The sequence below is a fragment of the Scomber japonicus genome, chromosome 15 (genome assembly GCF_027409825.1).
Source record: "Scomber japonicus isolate fScoJap1 chromosome 15, fScoJap1.pri, whole genome shotgun sequence".
In the NCBI taxonomy this organism is placed as follows: domain Eukaryota; kingdom Metazoa; phylum Chordata; class Actinopteri; order Scombriformes; family Scombridae; genus Scomber; species Scomber japonicus.
In genome coordinates, this window is record NC_070592.1 from 2,498,554 (window position 1) to 2,518,535 (window position 19,982).

At 37.9% G+C, this 19,982-nt stretch overlaps 3 protein-coding genes across 6 annotated transcripts in view; 2 read left to right on the forward strand and 1 right to left on the reverse strand.

The window, feature by feature from the left end:
- LOC128374355 (E3 ubiquitin-protein ligase RING2-A-like) overlaps positions 1-303 on the forward strand; it is an 83,542-nt gene extending 83,239 nt beyond the window's left edge. For all 4 annotated transcript variants that reach the window (XM_053334648.1, XM_053334647.1, XM_053334650.1 and 1 more), the window contains exon 7: positions 128-303. In XM_053334648.1, the coding sequence (XP_053190623.1) occupies positions 128-292 (165 nt within the window). In that variant the 3' untranslated portion in view covers positions 293-303. The remainder of the gene's footprint in view (positions 1-127) is intronic.
- Positions 304-7,658: 7,355 nt separating this feature from the next.
- On the reverse strand, positions 7,659-12,039 carry rps18 (ribosomal protein S18). Its single transcript, XM_053334659.1, has 6 exons — positions 12,008-12,039; positions 10,332-10,430; positions 10,149-10,235; positions 9,588-9,689; positions 8,407-8,498; positions 7,659-7,773 (listed from the first exon to the last, which is right to left on the reverse strand). Exons 1-6 carry the CDS (start codon positions 12,008-12,010, stop codon positions 7,698-7,700), a joined length of 459 nt encoding a protein of 152 aa, XP_053190634.1. The 5' UTR covers positions 12,011-12,039; the 3' UTR covers positions 7,659-7,697.
- An 841-nt stretch (positions 12,040-12,880) lies between these two features.
- The window catches only part of vps52 (VPS52 subunit of GARP complex), a 15,608-nt gene continuing 8,506 nt past the window's right edge, over positions 12,881-19,982 (forward strand). Inside the window, exons 1-10 of the mRNA XM_053334645.1 lie at positions 12,881-12,976; positions 13,995-14,076; positions 14,731-14,783; positions 15,047-15,122; positions 15,254-15,321; positions 16,553-16,728; positions 17,540-17,690; positions 18,118-18,218; positions 19,329-19,461; positions 19,922-19,979. Of these exons, the coding sequence (XP_053190620.1) occupies positions 12,881-12,976; positions 13,995-14,076; positions 14,731-14,783; positions 15,047-15,122; positions 15,254-15,321; positions 16,553-16,728; positions 17,540-17,690; positions 18,118-18,218; positions 19,329-19,461; positions 19,922-19,979 (994 nt within the window). The remainder of the gene's footprint in view (positions 12,977-13,994; positions 14,077-14,730; positions 14,784-15,046; positions 15,123-15,253; positions 15,322-16,552; positions 16,729-17,539; positions 17,691-18,117; positions 18,219-19,328; positions 19,462-19,921; positions 19,980-19,982) is intronic.

The following is a 19,982-nucleotide window of genomic DNA, read 5'->3' on the forward strand; positions in this document are numbered from 1 at the left end:
TCGATTAAAACTATTTAATCTATTAAATCAACCTTTTGTCCAGTTAACATGTACGTGTGGTTCGTGATGAACAATCAGTTCCAAACAGGAACAGTCTAAACGTTCTTTCTTCTTCTTCTCTCCTCAGACTCTGAACGGCTCTCTAACTCTGGAGCTGGTTAATGAGAAGTACTGGAAGGTCAGGAAGCCTCTGGAGCTTTACTACGCTCCCACCAAAGACCCCCAACAGCCACCGCCGCCCCCCCAGCTGCCCCCCCCACAGAAGTCCCCTCCCATACAGAGAGAGGGATGAAGAGGACGAGGGCTGCTCTTCTTCCTTCCTCACATTTAACCATCGAAGCTCGTCCTGCGTGCGTCTCTTTCTTCTTCTGGTTGGGTTTCACTGTGAAAACGTGAAATCTGATTTTATTTTTCTCCTTTTTTTTCTTTTTTTTTCTTTGGAAGGATTTATCAAGACACAAACGTGACCTAAAGCTGTGAGGAGAAAGAAAACAAAGAGAGCTGGTTAATCTTTGCTTTTTGCTGCTTTGACGTTTTTTCACGTCTTTACATCGTCTGGAAACTTTCGGGACGAACCCGACACACTGTGGTCAACGGACATAAAAAACAAAAAGTGGAATACCTTTTTTTTTTTTTTTTTTTTTTTTTTTAGTTTTTCCTGATCTGAAGCATCTGTAGACTCGTTATCATCAGTTTAAATATCTTATTATGTGATTAAACAGCAGATTTTAAAAAGGCAGCGCTGTGTAATCTGCTACTGCTAAACATCAATAACTCAGCCGGACGTAGTTTCATGTTTTTATCCTTTCAAAGTAAAAGTCGTTTATTTCTTTGAACACAAACAACTTCACGAAAAATGAAAATATGGTTTAAATTAAGCGACATCTATGCAAAGCCCTGTTACATCTCTTATTAATAAACTTAAAATGATCAATTCTACATTAAAGTCGACTTTCGGAGGTTTAAGCTTTAAGTTACACTTTTATAAATCAGGTCATTTTTATTTCAGTATTTACTAAAATATATTTTTTGAACACAAACAGCTGAACAAGAAGTTTAGTTAAAATTAAAATACATTAAATATAATTCCTTAACCCTCGTGTCGTCCTCCCGGGTCAAATTGACCGCGTCTTATTCTTCTTTCCTCCCTTCCTTCCTTCCATTTGTACTTCCTCCATCCCCCTTTCTTCCCTCCTTCTTTCCTTCCCTCCTTCCTCTCTCCTTTCCTTCCTTCTTTCCTTCCATCCTTTCCTTCCTTATTCCTTCCTTCTTTCCTCCCTCCCTCTTTCTCTCTTTCTTTCCTGTGTCCTTCTTTTCTACCTTCCTCCCTTCTTTCTTCCCTCCTTTCCCTTCTCTCCTTCCCTACCTTCCTTCCTTCTTTCCTTTCCCCCCTCCTTCCTTCCTTCCTTCTTTCCTTTCCTTTCCTTTCCTTCCTTCTTCCTTCCTTCCTCCCTCCCTTCCTTCCTTCCTTGACACGAGGACAACAGGAGGGTTAAATAAGGCGATATCTACAATGTTTAATGTTACTGGCCTGTTTATGTCAGTTAATGATAATAATAAAACTACGTCAAACTTTTACTTTTTCACTAATATGAGTTTAAAGCTTTAAATCAAAAATGTATTAGTCATGTTAAAATTAGACTGAAGATTAATTAAGTAATTAACTAATTAATTAATTCTACTGACACGTTTTATTTCTTCTTTCACAAACAGCTGGACAAAAGTAGTTGTTTTTTTTTCTGCCAGTAACAGAAAAAAAGATTTTAAAAAATTCAAAAATCCTTCAATGAAAATTTAAACATAGTACGCAAAACTTTTAAGTTAAAGTCGTCATTATGATTTAAATCAAACTCGACTTTCTGAGTCATTCCCAAACAGCATCTAAACTATAACATTTTGTGTAAATTAAATTCAAAATCATCATTTTGTGATAGTACGTAAAAATTTTAGGTAAATATTTCTGTTTAAAATACGAAATTCTGAGTAACCCGAACAAGTAAAAATTAAATTAAATGATACTGCCACCTTTTTATTTCTTTACAAACAAAAACTTTTAAAGATAACATTTTACAGAAGCCTTTTTCTGCCAGTAATAGAAATAAAACATGTTTAAAATGTTAAAAATGATAAAATACTTACGATACAACAGGAAACCAGTAGAAGTAAAAAATCACGAAATTTTTACGTGAATTAAATATTTGTAATTTTTAGATAGTTCGTAAAAATTATTAGCGAAGAATTTTAGTTTAAAGGTGCGAAATTCTACATAAATTTTTTTAGTATAAATTTTGACGAAATAATTGAAAGTTTTTATTTTTGGGTCAATTTTTCCCCTTTTTTTTCATTTCCTGTTAAAAAAATAAAAGTCTCACAGAAATGACCAAATATATTTCACACTTTAGACTTTACAGAAGTTTGTTACTGATCATTTTTAACACTTAAAAAAAAAAAAAAATCGTAGTTACATTTAAAAAAAAAAAAATTCCAAACATCCGGTTGTAAAAAACGTTTAAAGATGTTCCTAATTTTATTTCAGTCGTTATTTAAGAATTTTTTAATATAATTTAAGTTCTCATGTGACTGAAGCTCTTTGCTGCTTTGTTTTTATTTTATTATATTTTATATCTAACATTTCGTTCCTTCCTTCCTTTTCTTCCTCCCTTCCTCCGTCTTTCCTTTCGTCCTTCCTTTCCTCCCTTCCTTCCATCCTCCTTTCCTCCCTTCCTTCCATCCTCCTTTCCTCCCTTCTATCCTTCCTCCCTTCCTTCTTTCTTTCCTTCCTCCCTCCCTCCTTTCCATCCTTTCTTCCTCCCTTCCTTCCTTCTTCCGTCTTTCCTTTCGTCCTTCCTTCCTTCTTTCCTTCCTCGCTTCCTTTCCTCACTTCCATCCTTCCTCCCTTCCTTCCTCCCTTCGTTCCTTCCTCCGTCTTTCCTTTCGTCCTTCCTTCCTCCCTCCCTCCTTTCCATCCTCCCTTCCTTTCCTCCTTCCTTCCTCCTCCCTCCCTTCCTTCCTCCCTCCTTCTTTCCTTTCCTTCCTTCTTCCTCTCCTCCCTCCCTCCTTCTTTCCTTTCCTCCTTCCTTCGTCCCTTCCTTCCTTCCTTCTTCCCTCATTCTTTCCTTTCCTCCTTCCTTCCTTCCTCTTTCTTTCCTTCCTCCTCCCTCCTTCTTTCCTTTCCTTCCTTCTTCCTCTCCTCCCTCCCTCCTTCTTTCCTTTCTTCCTTCCTTCCTCCCTTCCCTCCTTCCTTCTTCCCTCCTTCTTTCCTTTCCTCTTTCCTTCCTCCCTCCCTTCCTTCCTTCCTTCCTTCCTTCTTCCTCCCTTCCCTAACAGGATCATCGTGCGACAGCTTAGCATTAAATACAATCATTAATTCAGCGTTTTGTGTTTACGATGTTTTTTTATCCCGCAGCATAAACTCATATTTTATTAATCACAGTTCTCAGATTCATTAACGTTCACTTATCAAACAATCTGTTGCTGCTTTTATTTCTACTTTTCATTTTTAACTTTTAGCTTTTTTTCTGCCATATTTTATTATGACCCCGTCTGTTTTGACTGTTCCTTCTTTCCTTCCTCCCTCCTTCTTTCCTTTCCTCCTTACTTCCTCCCTTCTTTCTCCCTTCTTTCCTTTCTTCCTTCCTTCTTCCTCCCTTCCTTCCTCCTTTCCTTTCTACCTTCTTCCTCCATCCTTCATTCCTCCTTTCCTCCCTTCCATCTTCCCTTTCTTCTTCCTTCCTTCCTTCCTCCCCCTTCCTTCTTTCCTTACCTCCTCCTGCCTTCCTTCCTCCCTCACTCCTTTTTTCCTTTCCTCCTCCCTTCCTTCTTCCTCCCTTCCTTCTTCCTCCTTTCCTCCCTTCCATCTTTCCTCCTCCCTTCCTTCCTCCTTTCCATCCTTCCTTCCTCCTTTCCTCCCTTCCTCCCTCCCTCCTCCTTTCTTCCCTTCCATCCTTCTTCCCTTCCTCCCTTCCTTCCATCCTCTTTCCTTTCTTTCTTCATTCCTTCCCTTCCATCCTTCCTCCCTCCTTTCCTCCCTCCCTTCCTCCCTCCCTTCCTTCCTTGACTCGAGGACAACAGGAAGGTTCATTTTCAGTCTTTAATAATGTAGCTAACCTTCCTTTAAACATACCACCAGGTTTATTTTTTACATTTTGTTTAATTTTACTTTAAAATATAAAGTTTAGGGTTTTTTTGGGTGAGTTTGCATGATTTAGTTTTTTTTACTGTATATCATTAACAGGGTGTGACCGACTCTTAAAGCCATAAACCTGAACTCTCCTCTCTTTGCTCCACTTCTGTGTACGCACTTTAATATTTCCTGCAGCCATGAGTTTTTCCTACCTTACCTCAGTTTTTATTATTATTGATTTTAATATTTGTATATTAAGATTACTGCAACATTTCCTCTTTCTCTCTCTCTCTGCTTTGTTGAGTGATGATAATTCTGTCAGCAAATGCAGCACAAATAAACCTGCGACCAGATGTTTGGTGTGAAAGATCGTCTCCTCATTTGTTTGAAAATTACTTTTTAAAAAAAGTCTGATTTTTTAATGATTGTATGTTTTATTTAATTTGAAGATGTGGAACAAATACAAGCCTTTAACTGCTTAAACACATTTTTACTGTTAATCTGAATTAAGAGCTAAATATTCCACTTTATCTGAGCTAATGAAGCTTCAGGGAGACAAGAGTTTACTGTTACCATGGTTACAGTGTCACCTTGTTTAACCCTCTTGTTATCCTCGAGTCAAGGAAGGAAGGAAACATGGAAGGATGGAAGGGAGGAAGAAAGAGGGAAGGGAGGAAGGAAGGACAAAGGAAAGGAGGAAGCAGGATGGTAGCAGGGAGGAAAGGAAAGAAGGATGGAAGGAAGGAAGGATGAAACGGAGGAAGAAGGAAGGATGGAAGGGAGAAAGCACAGAGGAAAGAAGGAAGGAAGGACGGTAGCAGGGAGGTAGGAAAGGAAGGGAGGAAAGAAGGAAGGAAAGCTGGAAGGAAGGGAGGAAGAGGAAGGGTCAAAACAGACGGGGTCCATTTGACCCGGGAGGACGACACAAAGGTTAAAGCTTAATTAATATTTCATAGAGGTTTATCATTCATGGACTTTAAGACACTTGTAATTATGTGAACCTTTCCTTTAAGTTCAGACGTTAAACGATGCTTTTTAAAAACTCTGATCAGAGTGGAGATTTTGGAAGATTTTGGAAAAACGTTTGCACGTTTGCATGTGAACAGAGAAAAACAGAGATTTGTGGAGCCGGAAACTGCTCCTGGGTTAAATGAGACATAGCTAGTTTATAATCTACAGTCTATGTTTATAATCTATGTGATCATGGATGCAGAATAGCAGTCACATGTATGCTGGTGCAATCCCTTTGTATTAGTGCTGTACTATGTGGAGGAATGAAGTGACGTTGGTGTTGTTGCTATGGCTAACGTGGGTTTGAGCTGCTCTTGACGGCATATATACACGGGTTAGTGTAAACGGAAACTTTTCTGAAAACAGACTGGTGTGCAGGCAGTTTTTTTTTTGTCGGAGAGGATGAAATGTCCATTTATGAAAATATCCGGGCACGTGTAAACGTAGTCTCAGAAAAGCGCTTATTGTCAAACACCTGACTTTAATGAGATCAGGCTGAAGCGGTTCCATAAAGACTGAGACACGTTCACGCAATCAAGCTAATTCAAGACAGGCTCGAGTATTCAGACTGCACGATATTCATGAGCAGCCCGTGATGTCGAACACAGATAAACGGATTCAGTCTCTAGCACAGGGGTTCTTCACCTTTTTGAGTGGCCCGGGCCCGTTAAATATTAACACTGTAAAGGTATAAATGATCTCACTCTTGGTTTGATTTGTATTCTTAATAAACCAAATCCACTTACAGTTCATCCCCCGAGCCCATTGGTCACTTTGAAAGACTGACCACTCCAATGAAAGTTCATGCCCTTTAGAAAGTAGTGCAGTTAAATGTCGCAGTAGCACAGTTCAACCACTAGATGGCGACAAAGACCGCGTGTTTGTATTGAGGACGAGGCGACAGATGAGGCAGTTGTCTACTATTCATCCCTCATACCATGTAAATAAATGGAAACTGGCTTGAATCCACTCCAAATGATCCAGAGACGTTGGAGTAGCTGCTACTGGGAATATTAAGCGACCAGACAACTTTTAACCAGAGAAACAGCGAAGGTAAGACATGATTTATAGTTGTTGTTGTTTTTTTTTTACAATTTACAATGGGAAGTTTGTTTGGATTTTTCTTTGACGGTTTATTTCATGAGTTTTCACAGTAATGAGAGTTAACACTGCTGGAGTCAGTGAGGTCTCAGCTTTTATTTGATGTGTAGTTTGTTGTGAAATTAAAGATATGCTTAGATGGAGGAGCGTTTTTGCAAATGGCGCGATCAGTTGCTTGGTGTTTGACTTCTGTTGTTGTCATATTATACTGTATTCCTGCTTGTTTAACTGCCCTGAGACGTTTTACATTTACAAGGGGCTCTCTTGGGCTTATAAGGGGATAAATAAACTCCCTACCTCCGTTACTTGATGAAGTCAGGATTGTACTTGTACTTTTAGTCTTTTAGGGGGGGTCAGCACCACTTTTGTCTTCTGTTTTACGTTTTGAAAATGTCTCCATCACTTTTGCTACAGGTGAGCGGCTAGCAGCTATGACTTCTTAGACATTTTAAATGTACTAATCAATAACAGCGCTTCCTATCAGTTTAAGACAGATGGGTTTAAATATTACATCTCTTGTCCAAAGATTTAGTAGTTGTTCAATATTTATGAGGCTGTTATTCTGTCAGGCCTCAATGTTCAATATTACGAGCACACACAAAGTATTAAGTTGACTGTGTATATATTTATATGATTAAGCTATGTTAAGTCAACTATGTGAACTTTATTTTAAATAATGGTGATTAATGAAGCCATATATGTTATATCATCCTTTATTTCAGGATAAGCAGCAACTAGTCTGAATCAGGTTAGTTTACAGCATAAGTTGCCATGGTAACAGAGCTTGCTTTATGGAAACGAATCTGCTGGATAATGAGCCAGACTAACTAAATAAACCCGTTTTATTTAGTAATCCTGCTTTATGGAACAAGGCTGATTTTTTAAAGTTAATTTATTTGTAGGTTTGTTTTAGTGAAATGATTTATAAATTACCTTCACGACTTCAGTAACTCAGAAATAAACTGAACTTTCCTCCGTCTCTCTCTCTCATGTTAGGAAGAAACATTATAAATATTCTTAGTATTATAACTCATTATAAACTATAATATTCCAACATTGTCCTTCTGTGAGCAACGTTTAACAACATGTAAACCAGAGCTTTACCTGCTTTATGGAACAAGGCTCAGACTTCTTTATATGTTTATTTATTTATAGGTTTGTTTTAGTGAAATGTTTCATAAATTGTTCCCTTCATGACTTCTGTAACTCAGAGATAAACTAAACTTTCCTCCGTCTCTCACATGTTAGGAAGAAACATGTATTCTTAGTATTATAACTCATTATAAACTATAATATTCCAGCATTATTGTCCTTCTGTGAGCAACGTTTAACATTAAAACTGAATTCAAACCTTTAAATGATCAGTTATATATGAAGATAAACAGAGTAAAGCAGAAATAAAGAGTGAACATCTGGACAGAGGTTGTGTGAACTGTTGTTTATTGAAACTAAATGAAGCAGTTTACTTCTTCTTGGACACACCAACGGTGCGACCGCGACGGCCGGTGGTCTTAGTGTGCTGACCGCGCACACGCAGACTGTAAGAGAAGAAGAAGAAGAGAGGAAGAGTTAGAAATAAGATCATTTAGTCTACAAACAAACATTTAAACCATAACTCAATGTGAAAACTATTATAAACGGCTACTAAAAGTTATTTAAACAAAATGTTAACACCAAAAAATAGAAATGATTTAACAATAATTTAAATATACTGTTTTATCTGAACAATTTAAAACTTAAGTTATTTAGTGTCACTGAAAACTGCCAAATATTCATATTCAACGTTTCTGCTGCTTCATCAGCGATCACAGAAATACTATTTATTTATTTTTCTTGTGTCTAAAAATAAGCTAAAATTAGTGTTTAAACTTCCTGACCGTTTCTAACAATCATGACCAATATTATAATTATTAAATCAGGTTAAAAATATATTAACTTAAAAGATTATAAACATTAGAAATGAAGATTTTACAGCTAAAATGTACAACTCAAATATCTTCTCAGGCGTTTTATAACAAACATGAATTAATACTTTTTAAAACTGGGAAATCATATTTATAGATTTTTTTTTTAATGACAAGATTACAGAAAATGGACTAAATGTTTAAACTTGTAACATCTGCATTAACTCAGTTATTGATTATCAGTTATTAGTATTTATGAGTTTTTACCCCCAGAAGTGTCTGAGACCACGATGAGCTCTGATCTTCTTCAGTCTCTCCAGATCTTCTCTCAGCTTGTTGTCCAGACCGTTAGCGAGAACCTGAAACCAGAACAAGATGATCAATAATCAATAACCAGAACAGGACCCATCAATCACATATCAAGAATCACAAACCAGAACCAATAACAGGATAAACTGATATCTGATGTTAAAATCAAGCAGAGCTCCAACTAATCAATTTTATTACTGATTAAAATGTCAATCAATAAATCTGTTTCTCAAAGTTTTAATATTAATCAGTAATAATAAAAGTGTTTAATATTGTGCAGCTGTTTGTTTCTCGTGTTTAAACTCAAATGAACAGATCATTGGACGAGTCTATTTTCATGTAACTTGTTTTTCCTGAATCATCAAACAGTCTGCAGATGTTTTATTGAACATGATACTGAATTCATATTTAGTTTCTTGACAGCACTGTTCACATCAATCAGCTGCTGCATCAGTAATCAATTTAACATTTTAAAACAAACTGAAAGTAAAGACAGGTTGAGATATCATCTAAACTCATTTTATAAAAAGTTGAATTAAAGCCTGCAGATTATAAAGTGTTTTAAATCCAGTCGACTCCAAATATCAGCAGGTTCAGTTTTTACTCAAGAGGCTGAAAAACCTACTAAACACCTGTTATTAAAATAAATACATATTTTGAGTCCAAACTGTGATTCCAGCTTCTGAAATGTGAAGATTTTAAACTGAACATTTTTTATATTTTCCCAACCAAAAACAAAGTATATGAGAAAATAACTGTTAGCTGTGATTCTGTTTCCCATCAGATGTTTTATTCTTTCAGTCTTTAAACATGTTTGTCCTGATTTTGAAGGAGGAAGAAGAGGAGGCGGGATGAAGTCAGGATCCTACAGACCAACCAGCCAATCAGTGAGTGTTCACATCATCTCAGTTATTTAGATTCTGACTGTAAATCAAGTTCACATCAATTTTCAGCTGTTTTTAAACAAACTGAAACTCTTTACTGATGCAGACTTAAATTAACTTTAAGATTCATATTATAGAATAACATGTAACCCTAACAGCAGAGTGTGATGTTTGATGTCATGTTTTAACCATCTTTCAGTCTCCTGTCTGATAGTAGATGTGTATTATAGTGTTCTCTCTCTCTCTCTCTCTCACCTGGCTGTATTTTCCATCCTTAACATCTTTCTGCCTGTTGAGGAACCAGTCTGGGATTTTGTACTGGCGAGGATTCTGCATGATGGTCACAACTCGCTCCACCTGAACATGAACATAAACAGCTGTGAGCTCAACAGAACAAAACCACAACACTCACTTTATAACAGCAGAGCAGGAATAAAAGTAGCAGCATTTCTTCTAACTGTTACCAATTCACTCAGTTTGGCCATAAAATCTTAAATTAAGTGGTATATTAATATGAAACGGTCTTAAGATTAATGCAGTTTTAGTCCAACAAAGAAGATGATATCACAAAATCTGAAGGCTTAACTTTTAAAATTGGACAATCATTTGGTCAATCTGACACCAAACAGAAAGAAGAGAAGATATTTGTGTAGAAGTTTGTTTCAGTCAATAGTCAGTGAAAGAAAACCCCTAAAACAGACATTCCTGATATAATACTCGTGTGTTTCTGACTTAAACTAAAGCTGAGAAAGTCTTCCTACGTTTCAGTGACTCTACAGACAGTTAGGGTTAGCATGTTATGGTCTGTTCTCTCACCTCTTCCTCAGTCAGCTCTCCGGCCCTCTTGCTGAGGTCGATGTCGGCTTTCCTCAGGACAACATGAGCGTAACGTCTGCCAACACCCTGAAACACAGACGGATGAGTTAGTACAGATAATCACACATCAAACTTCAGACAGGTTATAAGAACATGTGCTCTGTGAGGTCACACAGTCCGTACCTTAATGGCAGTGATGGCGAAGGCGATCTTCCTTCGTCCATCGATGTTCGTGTTGAGAACACGAAGAATGTGCTGGAACTTCTCAGGGATGACCAAAGACTGAAAACCACAGAAGAAGAACAAGTTAATAACAGTCTGAGAACAGGAATCATAGAAACATTCATCAGATATACGTTGTGTTTAAACCACAGTGGTAATAATTCATACTAAGAAGGTAAATATATGTTAGTAGAGCTGGGCGATATGGACTAAATCAAATATCACAATATTTTAGACCAAATGACTCGATATCGATATCGCAACAACAATGTAGAGATGGCTGTTGATGCTTTCACAAAATATTTACACTGAAATGTTTGATATAATGACAAAGTAGGTAAAAGGTAAATAACAGAACAGCTAGAACAGTCTGGTAAGTTCAGGAAATTATACACTTTACAGTAATGCAGAATTTAAAACCCGGAAAAGACAACTCTGATGACATATCACAATCTACGGTATCCAGTCTCAAATCACGATATCAATATATTGCCAGCTCTAAATGATAGTTTGTTTAATAGACAAACATCTGCTCTGGTGGATTTTCACTGGACATAAACACAGGTTTCCAAAAGCTGCTCAAAACTTAACACAAAGGACGAGTTTTTCTGACTAACGACTCCTCCTGCTCATACTGACCATTAGAAAATCCCTTCATAATGCATTTACTGTTCAAAACTGTATTTAAAAGTCAATCTGAAGCTAAAACTTCTGATCTTCCCTCCTGAATCCTGCAAGTACTAAACTGACTTTCTACCTTCAGAGAGCCGATGAACGTGTCTGCAAATGAAACTCACTAAAAAACATCAAGAGTCAAAGATTCAATATGAAGCTTAAGCGTCCAAATGAGTCAAATCTTTTTGTTACTATACTTCCACCACAGCTAAACAAGAAACACTAAGAGGGAATCTGATGCTAAAAAGACTGTAAATGTGTCAGATTTCACTGATATGACTAACTCACACTGATGAAGCTCAATAGAAGCTGATCAGAGACTTTATAATGACTGTGTGTAATAAACTAAGAGCATGCTTTCCATTTAAAACCATTATAAAACATGCAGCTAAGAGTTTTGGCTCCAGTATCAAGACTCTTGCTGCTTTAAACACCACTATAGTAACTTTTCCAACAACTTTACATAAATAACAACCTATCTGCAAACTTACACTTAAATATAACCATCCTAAGTATCCATTTTATACATTTAACGTGTTTCTGTCCACGCTTCTTCACACGCTACATGCTGAAACGCTCGTTAGCTTCTCAACCGAGCTGCTTCACATTTACAGCATTTAATAGATAAATGGTGAAAATGGTAACATCAAAAACCAGTCTGTTAACCCGAGAACTAACTGGTTGTATTTACGTTTTAGTTTAAAGGCATAAAACAGCGTCATTTCAGTGTTTTGGGCGCTAGTTAGCCACATTTAGCCCGTACAGCTCAGCTCAGGGCAGCGCTGACCGTTGGTGTTAATTTATCTTATTTTAACATTAATCTCCAAACAATTCAACATCACACCGCTCGAACACACTCTGATAGACTCAATGAATGTTTAAAAGTAATAAAAAAGTAACGTTAAACTCGGATGATTGCGGATTTCTAAAGTGTTCCCGGTCGATAGAAAATATTCACCCACCATCTTGGAAGTAGGTTCCGTGCGAAGAGGAAGCTGCTTCGATCTCGCGAGAGTTTGAAGGCGCCGATAACTGGGGGATGTTGGGTAGAAATGTGTTACCGTGTAATTTAGTGTCTCTTTATTTTACCATAATCTGCATAAAACTGTGTATTTAACCTTAACCAGTTATAGTATAGTGTGTTTAGCTTTACCACAGCTGTAACCACAACCCGTTTTATTTGTTACATCAAACAGTAACCGCGGGAAACGCACTTTAACTAGCAGGGGAACATAATTCAACAGGTTACAGAATTCGACATTACACCGGAACTCACACTTTACTTTAAACATGTCCGACAAGAAGAAAAATACATAATTAATTTATTGTTTTAAATAAATAAATATATCATTCATTTATATTGAAGACATAAGTCATATAACATATTTTTGTATTATTTTTTAAAACATTTTAACACAGCATGACCACATAACATAAAAAATCATAATTAACAAACTAATAAAACAAACAATACAAACGAAACAAAGGCGCTAAAAACAACAATAACAAAATAAAGCAAAAATAAAAGCAATTAAAAGTAATTTTTGTTTGAACATTGAATAATAAAACGTTTTATATTTAGTTAATCTGTCCGGTTGAAGACGAAGTGGAACCATTGTTCGTTAATTCAACGTTTTTATTAAACACATTTTTACTTATTATTTTAAATGTTAAAACAAATCTAACATATCATACATTTATATTAAAGACATAAATTAACACATTAACAGATTTATACTTTAAAAAATTAACGTTTAATTTCTCGTTAATCCTTCCGGGTGAAACGAGGCGGAACCTTTGTTCGTTTTGTAGTTCTTTACTAAACGTTAGCAGTGATGGCGGAGCTAGCAGCAGCTGTGGTTGAAGCTGGCAGCGATGTAAACACAGCTGGGAACCCAACAGAAGTAGCTATGGCGTATTTACAGGATGAGGTGATTTATTTAAAGAGTTGTGTTTTTAAATGTGGTTAAAAAACTACAAACGTGTTTAATGTTTGTGTGTTTTTACTGCTGCTGCTTCCTGTTAGCAGAGCAGACACAGGGCTTAATCAATGAACTGAGCAGTATTCAGATACATTAACATACAGATTATTCTTTAATAGTTGTAGAGGTTTAATATTTGTTCATTATGCACCGAGTCTTGCAGATAAATATGTTTAAATTGAGTTTATTTATGCTGTTTGTAGCCGCTGTTAGCTGTTAGCATGCTGTCAAAACAAGCTCAGTTTAGGTGGTGACATTAAAAGTGTAACGTCACCAATGTTGACATGATTAAAATAAAACTAAATGATGGTAATTAATCAATCTGCATTAGTCTGTTGCCATGTTATGTCATATTTAGATCATATTCTTTATGTGCAGGTGTAAAAACTCATCAGACTCTGTGATGATAAACTGTACAGACATTATATATAATCTAAGTTACATTCATCAATCAACCAGACCACAGACCAATACAGTCAATCTGTATTGGTCTGTGTTGCTCTGCTACCAAACTATATATGTCCTATTTAGATCACTTTCTTTAGGTGCAGATCATCAGACTGAACAGATATTCAGGTTTCCCACAGTCATGAGATTCTTGGAAAAGTTCTGAAATTAGAGAAACTGTTTTCCAGACCTGGAAATGGTTTGAATTAGGGACGACCCGCTCTGATATCAAAGATAACAGATGTAAGACAGGCTGCATGAACTTGGACTTGTAATTATAAAATACAGCCATCATTTAGTGAGATCAAAGTGTCCAAACACCTAAAAGGCTCCAGGATACAGGAAATGACATCATCTCTGTTATAAATGTTCTGGGGGAGGACCCTTTGTTAAACTACTTACATTAAGTCATGGACATGGGGTAATAGTTTAGAACATTGATTGGTAAAGATGTGTGGGAACCCTGTATATATATAAATGGCTGTTAGCTGTTGTTAATAGTTTGTTTGTTTTTGTCCAGACGACTGACGGAGAAATCCCAAACCTGAACCTGGGAGAGCTGGACCTCACTACTGATGAGTTCATCCTGGATGAAGTGGACAGTAAGGCAGCGTTCTTCCTCATTATGTCTTTAAACTCTGACTCTCTGACTCTCAGACACTATATCAGGATTCATGTTTCTCACTTTATTATATTAGTAGATTGAAAAAATATCATTTCAGTCATAGTTAAAGGAAAGATTAGAAACATTTACTGCTTCTCGTGTCCTAAATATGAAGACTTTCTGCTTTTTCTTTGTCATTATATGAAAGTAAATGAAACATCTTCAAGGTTTTTGACTCTTTTAAGGCTTTGAGACATTTTTCACCACTTTAAATATTTCACAGACTAAAGAACTAATGAAGAAAGTCTGCAGATTAATCAGTAATGATAGTAATCTTTATTTGAAGCCCAGATATTCTTTAATCCAGACGTTTTCAGTTCTTAGTCGCCACATGTGAATATCTAACTACAACACTGAAAACGTTGCTGGGTCTAAAAGAAAAGCTTAAACAAGACAAGTTTTACATTTGCTTCAAAAAGCACAGGTTCAGTTTTCTAATGAAGTGTAGCTGCATATGAATGTAATTATAATTGATGTGTGAGTCCTGACAAACTTCCTGCATGAGGGAAACAAACGGAAACATTGACAGTCTCAGTTTGTCTTCAGTAGAGGAATGAGTGACTGAGCTGTTTGTCCTCTCTGTCGTCTGCAGTTCACATTCAGGCAAACCTGGAGGATGATCTGGTGAAGGAGGCTCTGAAAACGGTGAGAAGAGAACTAAAAACAGCAGCTAGTAGTTCAGATCTGAGAGAGATGGAAGTTCAGTCAGAGTTTAACATGCTGCTCAGTTATTATGATCTAGTTCAGAGCTGTGTGATGATGAGAAACCGGTCAGAGATCTTTAGTTTCCATAAGGTTTAGTCAGATTTAAAAGGCTTAAAATGTGAAATTAATCAATGAATAACTTTAATACTTGCTGAGTGATACATTAGTTTGGTCATATCACTCTGCTTCTCTTCTGTCTGCAGGGCGTTGATCTCCGTCAGTACTCCAAACAGGTGGAGACGGAGCTGCAGAAGATCGAACAGGCCTCCATCAAAGACTGTATCCTCTGTGACACACACACACACACACACACACTCACACATACACACACACACACACACACACACACACACACACACACACACCTGTGAACTGTTGCTGATGTTTTATTGTCCTGAGTCGTCTGTCAGACATCAAAGAGAGTCAGAACATCGCTCTGCTGCACAATCAGATCACCGCCTGTGACTCTATACTGGAGGTGAGACGCTCATCTTCATCTTCATCCTCATCATCACCTTCATCCTCCTCATCTTCATCCTCACCTTCATCCTCATCTCCATCCTCATCTTCATCCTCACCTTCACCTTCGTCCTCACCTTCACCCTCATTCTCATCTTCATCCTCACCTCCATCCTCATCCTCATCCTCACCTTCATCTTCACCTTCATCATCATCTTCACCCTCATCCTCATCTTCATCCTCACCTCCATCCTCATCCTCATCCTCACCTTCATCCTCACCTCCATCCTCATCCTCACCCTCATCCTCACTTTCATCCTCACCTTCAGCCTCATCCCCATCCTCATCCTCACCTTCATCCTCACTTTCATCCTCACCTTCATCATTATCCTCACTTTCATCCCCATCCTCATCCTCACCTTCATCCTCACTTTCATCCTCACCTTCATCATTATCCTCACTTTCATCCCCATCCTCACCTTCATCCTCACTTTCATCCTCACCTTCATCATTATCCTCACTTTCATCCTCATCTTCATCACCTTCATCCTCATCTTCATCCTCACCTTCACCTTCATCCTCCTCATCTTCATCCTCATCTTCACCTTCATCCTCATCTTCATCCTTACTTTCATCCTCATCTTCATCCCCATCCTCATCTTCATCCTCACCTTCATCCCCATCCTCATCTTCATCCTCATCTTCATCCTCATCTTCATCCTCACCTTCATCCTCACCCTCATCCACACCTTCATCCTCACCTTCATCCTCATCTTCATCCTCACCTTCATCCTCACCCTCATCCACACCTTCATCCTCACCTTCATCCTCATCTTCATCCTCACCTTCATCCCCACCTTCACCTTCATCCTCCTCATCTTCATCCTCATCTTCACCTTCATCCTCACTTTCATCCTCATCTTCACCTTCATCATCATCTTCATCACCTTCATCCTCATCTTCATCCTCACCTTCATCCTCATCCTCACCTTCACCCTCATCCTCATCTTCATCCTCCTCCTCATCCTCCTCCTCTCATTGTCTGGTTAATGAAGCTGTTTATTGTCTCCTTGTTCCTGTTAACGTCACTCTTCTTCTTCTCTTCTTATAATTCATATATCCTCATCCTCACCTTCATCCTTATCCTCATCCTCACCTTCATCCTCCTCCTCTTCATCCTCCTCCTCTCAGTGTCCAGTGTCTGGTTATTGAAGGTATTTAAAGTGTTTATTATCTCGTGTCTCCTGCAGCGTATGGAGGGAATGCTGAGCGGCTTCCAGAGCGATCTCTCCTCCATCAGCAGTGAGATTCAGACTCTGCAGCAGCAGTCTGTCAGCATGAACGTCCGTCTGAAGAACAGGCAAGCGGTCCGCAGCCACCTGAGCCAGCTGGTGGACGAGCTGGTGGTGCCTGGAGCCATGATCTCGTATGTACACACACTGTAACACACACTATAACACACACAGGAAGTTACACACAGGGGAGAGTGATGTTTAGCACAGTGACATGAATGAGTAAATGGATACAACCCGAAAATATCTGAATTTACAACCTTCAGTTTGTTATATGATGGAGATCAAATCTTGACCATAGACTGTATAAAAGAAACAGACGTAACATTCGTGACGTCACCCATTGGTTTGTGGACTGCTGCTCGGAAGCCAATAGTTTCTAATCTAGGCAGCGCCATCTTGAAAATTTCAGGTGCATGCTGGGAAAAATAAAAACACGGATTCTACTTATATGGGCATGAGGCGGGGCCATGGGTGGAGCAGGGAGGTTGCTATGGTTACGAGGGCTGGATCTCGAGGACATTGGTCAATCAACCTGTCAATCAGGACGTAGCCACGCCCTAATGCATACCCTGCTTTATCGTCACATATAAAATCAGGGAGGCCAAAATGTCCCAAATGAACATCATACTGCATTGAAGAAGGCTTTAAACTAGCGATTGAGACCATAAACACATTTTGAAAACGTTTACTGAGGTTAGAAATCAAGTGAGAAGTTGGTGAATTCTCCATTGACTTGTATAGAGACGGTCGCCCCCTGGTGGCCTTTTGATAGAATGCAGCTCTAAGTTACTTAGATACCAAATACATTTCAGACCTCAAGTCTCAGGCAGTGACACACACACTGCTCGTAGCCTTTACCTTGCATTAATGTTGTGTGTCTCTGTGTGTGTGTGTGCGTGTGTGTGTGTGTGTGTGTGTGTGTGTGTGTGTCTTTTCGTGCAGCACCATCCTGGACAGTCCGGTGACGGAGCAGGAATTCCTCGAGCAGCTCCACGAACTCAACAACAAGATCAACTTCGCCAAAGAGCTGAGCTTCAGAGAGACGCTGGCCTGCTCCGACATCCAGGACATCGTGGACCGACTCAAACTCAAGGTCTGCAGGACGAGACGAGACACACTTCCTTCCTGATTCACCTCAACACTGTTTATACTTTAATCTGGTTCATTAGGGTTTTATATATATATAACTGCACTGATTGTGTGTGTTTGCTCATAAAACTCTGGTGACCTACACTCAGAACTGAACCTGAATGCATCACGCTTAGCAACAGAAGCAGCAGTGAAGTTTTATTTTTTCATTTTATAGTTTCATCATCACACTTTTTACATTTTAATATTTTTATTCTACTATATTTTTCCTTCAGATCCCAGTTTTTAGTATTTATTTCCAGTTTTTTTCTATTTTTTACCTCTTTTTCTATAAAGAACTTTGTAATCTTGTCCAGAAGAGTACTAAAGTCTGCTTTTATTTTTATTTTTTCCTTCTCCTCTGCTTCTTCTTCCTCTCTGCTGATGTTCAGGCGGTGTCAAAGATCCGAGAGTTCATCCTTCAGAAGATTTACTCGTTCAGGAAGCCGATGACAAACTATCAGATCCCACAAAACACGCTGCTGAAATACAGGTGAGTTAAATAAATCAGTTTTACTCTCTATAGAAATCAATAAAATGATCAAGGACATAAAATTAACTATTTTCTGTTATTACACTTCATTAGTTTTTATTATAAAATGTAACAGATAGAAGAGGAACTAATGAGTATTTACATTATTGATGAATCTGTTATTTATTAAGGTATTTTATTATCTCCAATAAGAGAAACATGTCTTGGATTTAAGTAAAAACACATTAAATATTAACCTGAAATGAGTTAAAACTGACAAAGATTCACAGGCAGACTAATAAAGCTGCAGATTTCTCCTGCTGTGATTCACTGTTAATAAGTTTAAAAGCAGAATCTGTCTCCATTAATCAATCAATCAATAAATTAATCATTCGTTCTGTAAAATATCAGAAAACAGTGAAAAAAAAAATGTCCGTTATTGTTTCCAAAGATCAACGTAACAAACACAACCTGGATACTTAACCCTTAAACAGGCAACGTGCACCAGGAGATACAGACTCTTTGACTCTTTTCGTGTTGTCCTCCCGGGTCCTTCCTCTGTCCTTCCTTCCTTCCTTCCTTCCTTCATCTGTCCTTCCTTCCTTCCTTAGATCTAAGTTCAGCTGTTAGGATAAATGTTCCCTCCTTCTGTCCTTTCTTCCTTCCTTCATCTGTCCCTCCTTTCCTTCCTTCTCCCTTCCTCCCTCCTTTCCTTCCTTCTTCCTCCCTTCCTTCCCTTCCTCCCTCCTTTCCTTCCTTCTTCCCTCCTACCTTCCTTCCTTCCTCCCTCCTTCCTTTCCTTCCTTCTTCCTCCCTTGCTTCCCTTCCTTCCTCCTTTCCTTCCTTCTTCCCTCCTTTCCTTCCTTCCTTCCTTCCTTCTTCCCTCCTTTCCTTCCTTCCTTCCTTCTTTCCTTCCTTCCTTCCTTCCTTACTTACTTACTTTAGGTGCAAATGAAATAACTAGTAAGGATTTTTTACATCTAATTTTCCACTCCTGCCTGTTTAAGGGTTAAATCTCTCTGCAGGATAAATAACATAAATATAAAAGCTGTAAAAGATAAGATCAGATATTCTTATTGCACAGATTAAAGTGAAATAAATAAATATAAACATCCTCTCGTCTCTCTGCAGGTTTTTCTATCAGTTTCTTTTAGCCAACGAGAGAACGGTGGCGAAGGAGATCAGAGACGAGTACGTTGATACGATGAGTAAAATCTACTACAGTTACTTCAAGTCGTACAGCGGCCGGCTGCTCAAAGTTCAGGTGAGATCAGAGTTTATCTCGAGTAGATCATAGTTATAGTTATATCAGCTCGATCTGCACTCACCTCTAGAAATGAATAAATCTCAGACTCTAAAAAACATGATGTAGTGTTTGAGATCACATCGTCTATCTGATATCTGCTTTCTGAAGATATAGAAGCAGCATTTTCTGTTTATATGAGTTTAATACATGTAATAAGTTTTGTTCTATTTATACTTTATTTGTTTATTTATTTATTTATAATGATTAAATTACTAGTCAAGTTTCCTGTTTCACTGCATTGGTTTCACAATAAAGTTTCTTCTTAAACTGTAAAATATCACAACCTCCATATAATACATATCTGTGTCTGATAATCAGAGTTTATGGAAATATTTGGTATATATAATGAACTGTGTGTGTGTGTGTGTGTGTGTGTGTGTGTGTGTGTGTGTGTGTGTGTGTGTGTGTGTGTGTGTAGTACGAGGAAGTGGCTGATAAAGACGATCTGATGGGAGTAGAAGACACAGCAAAGAAAGGTA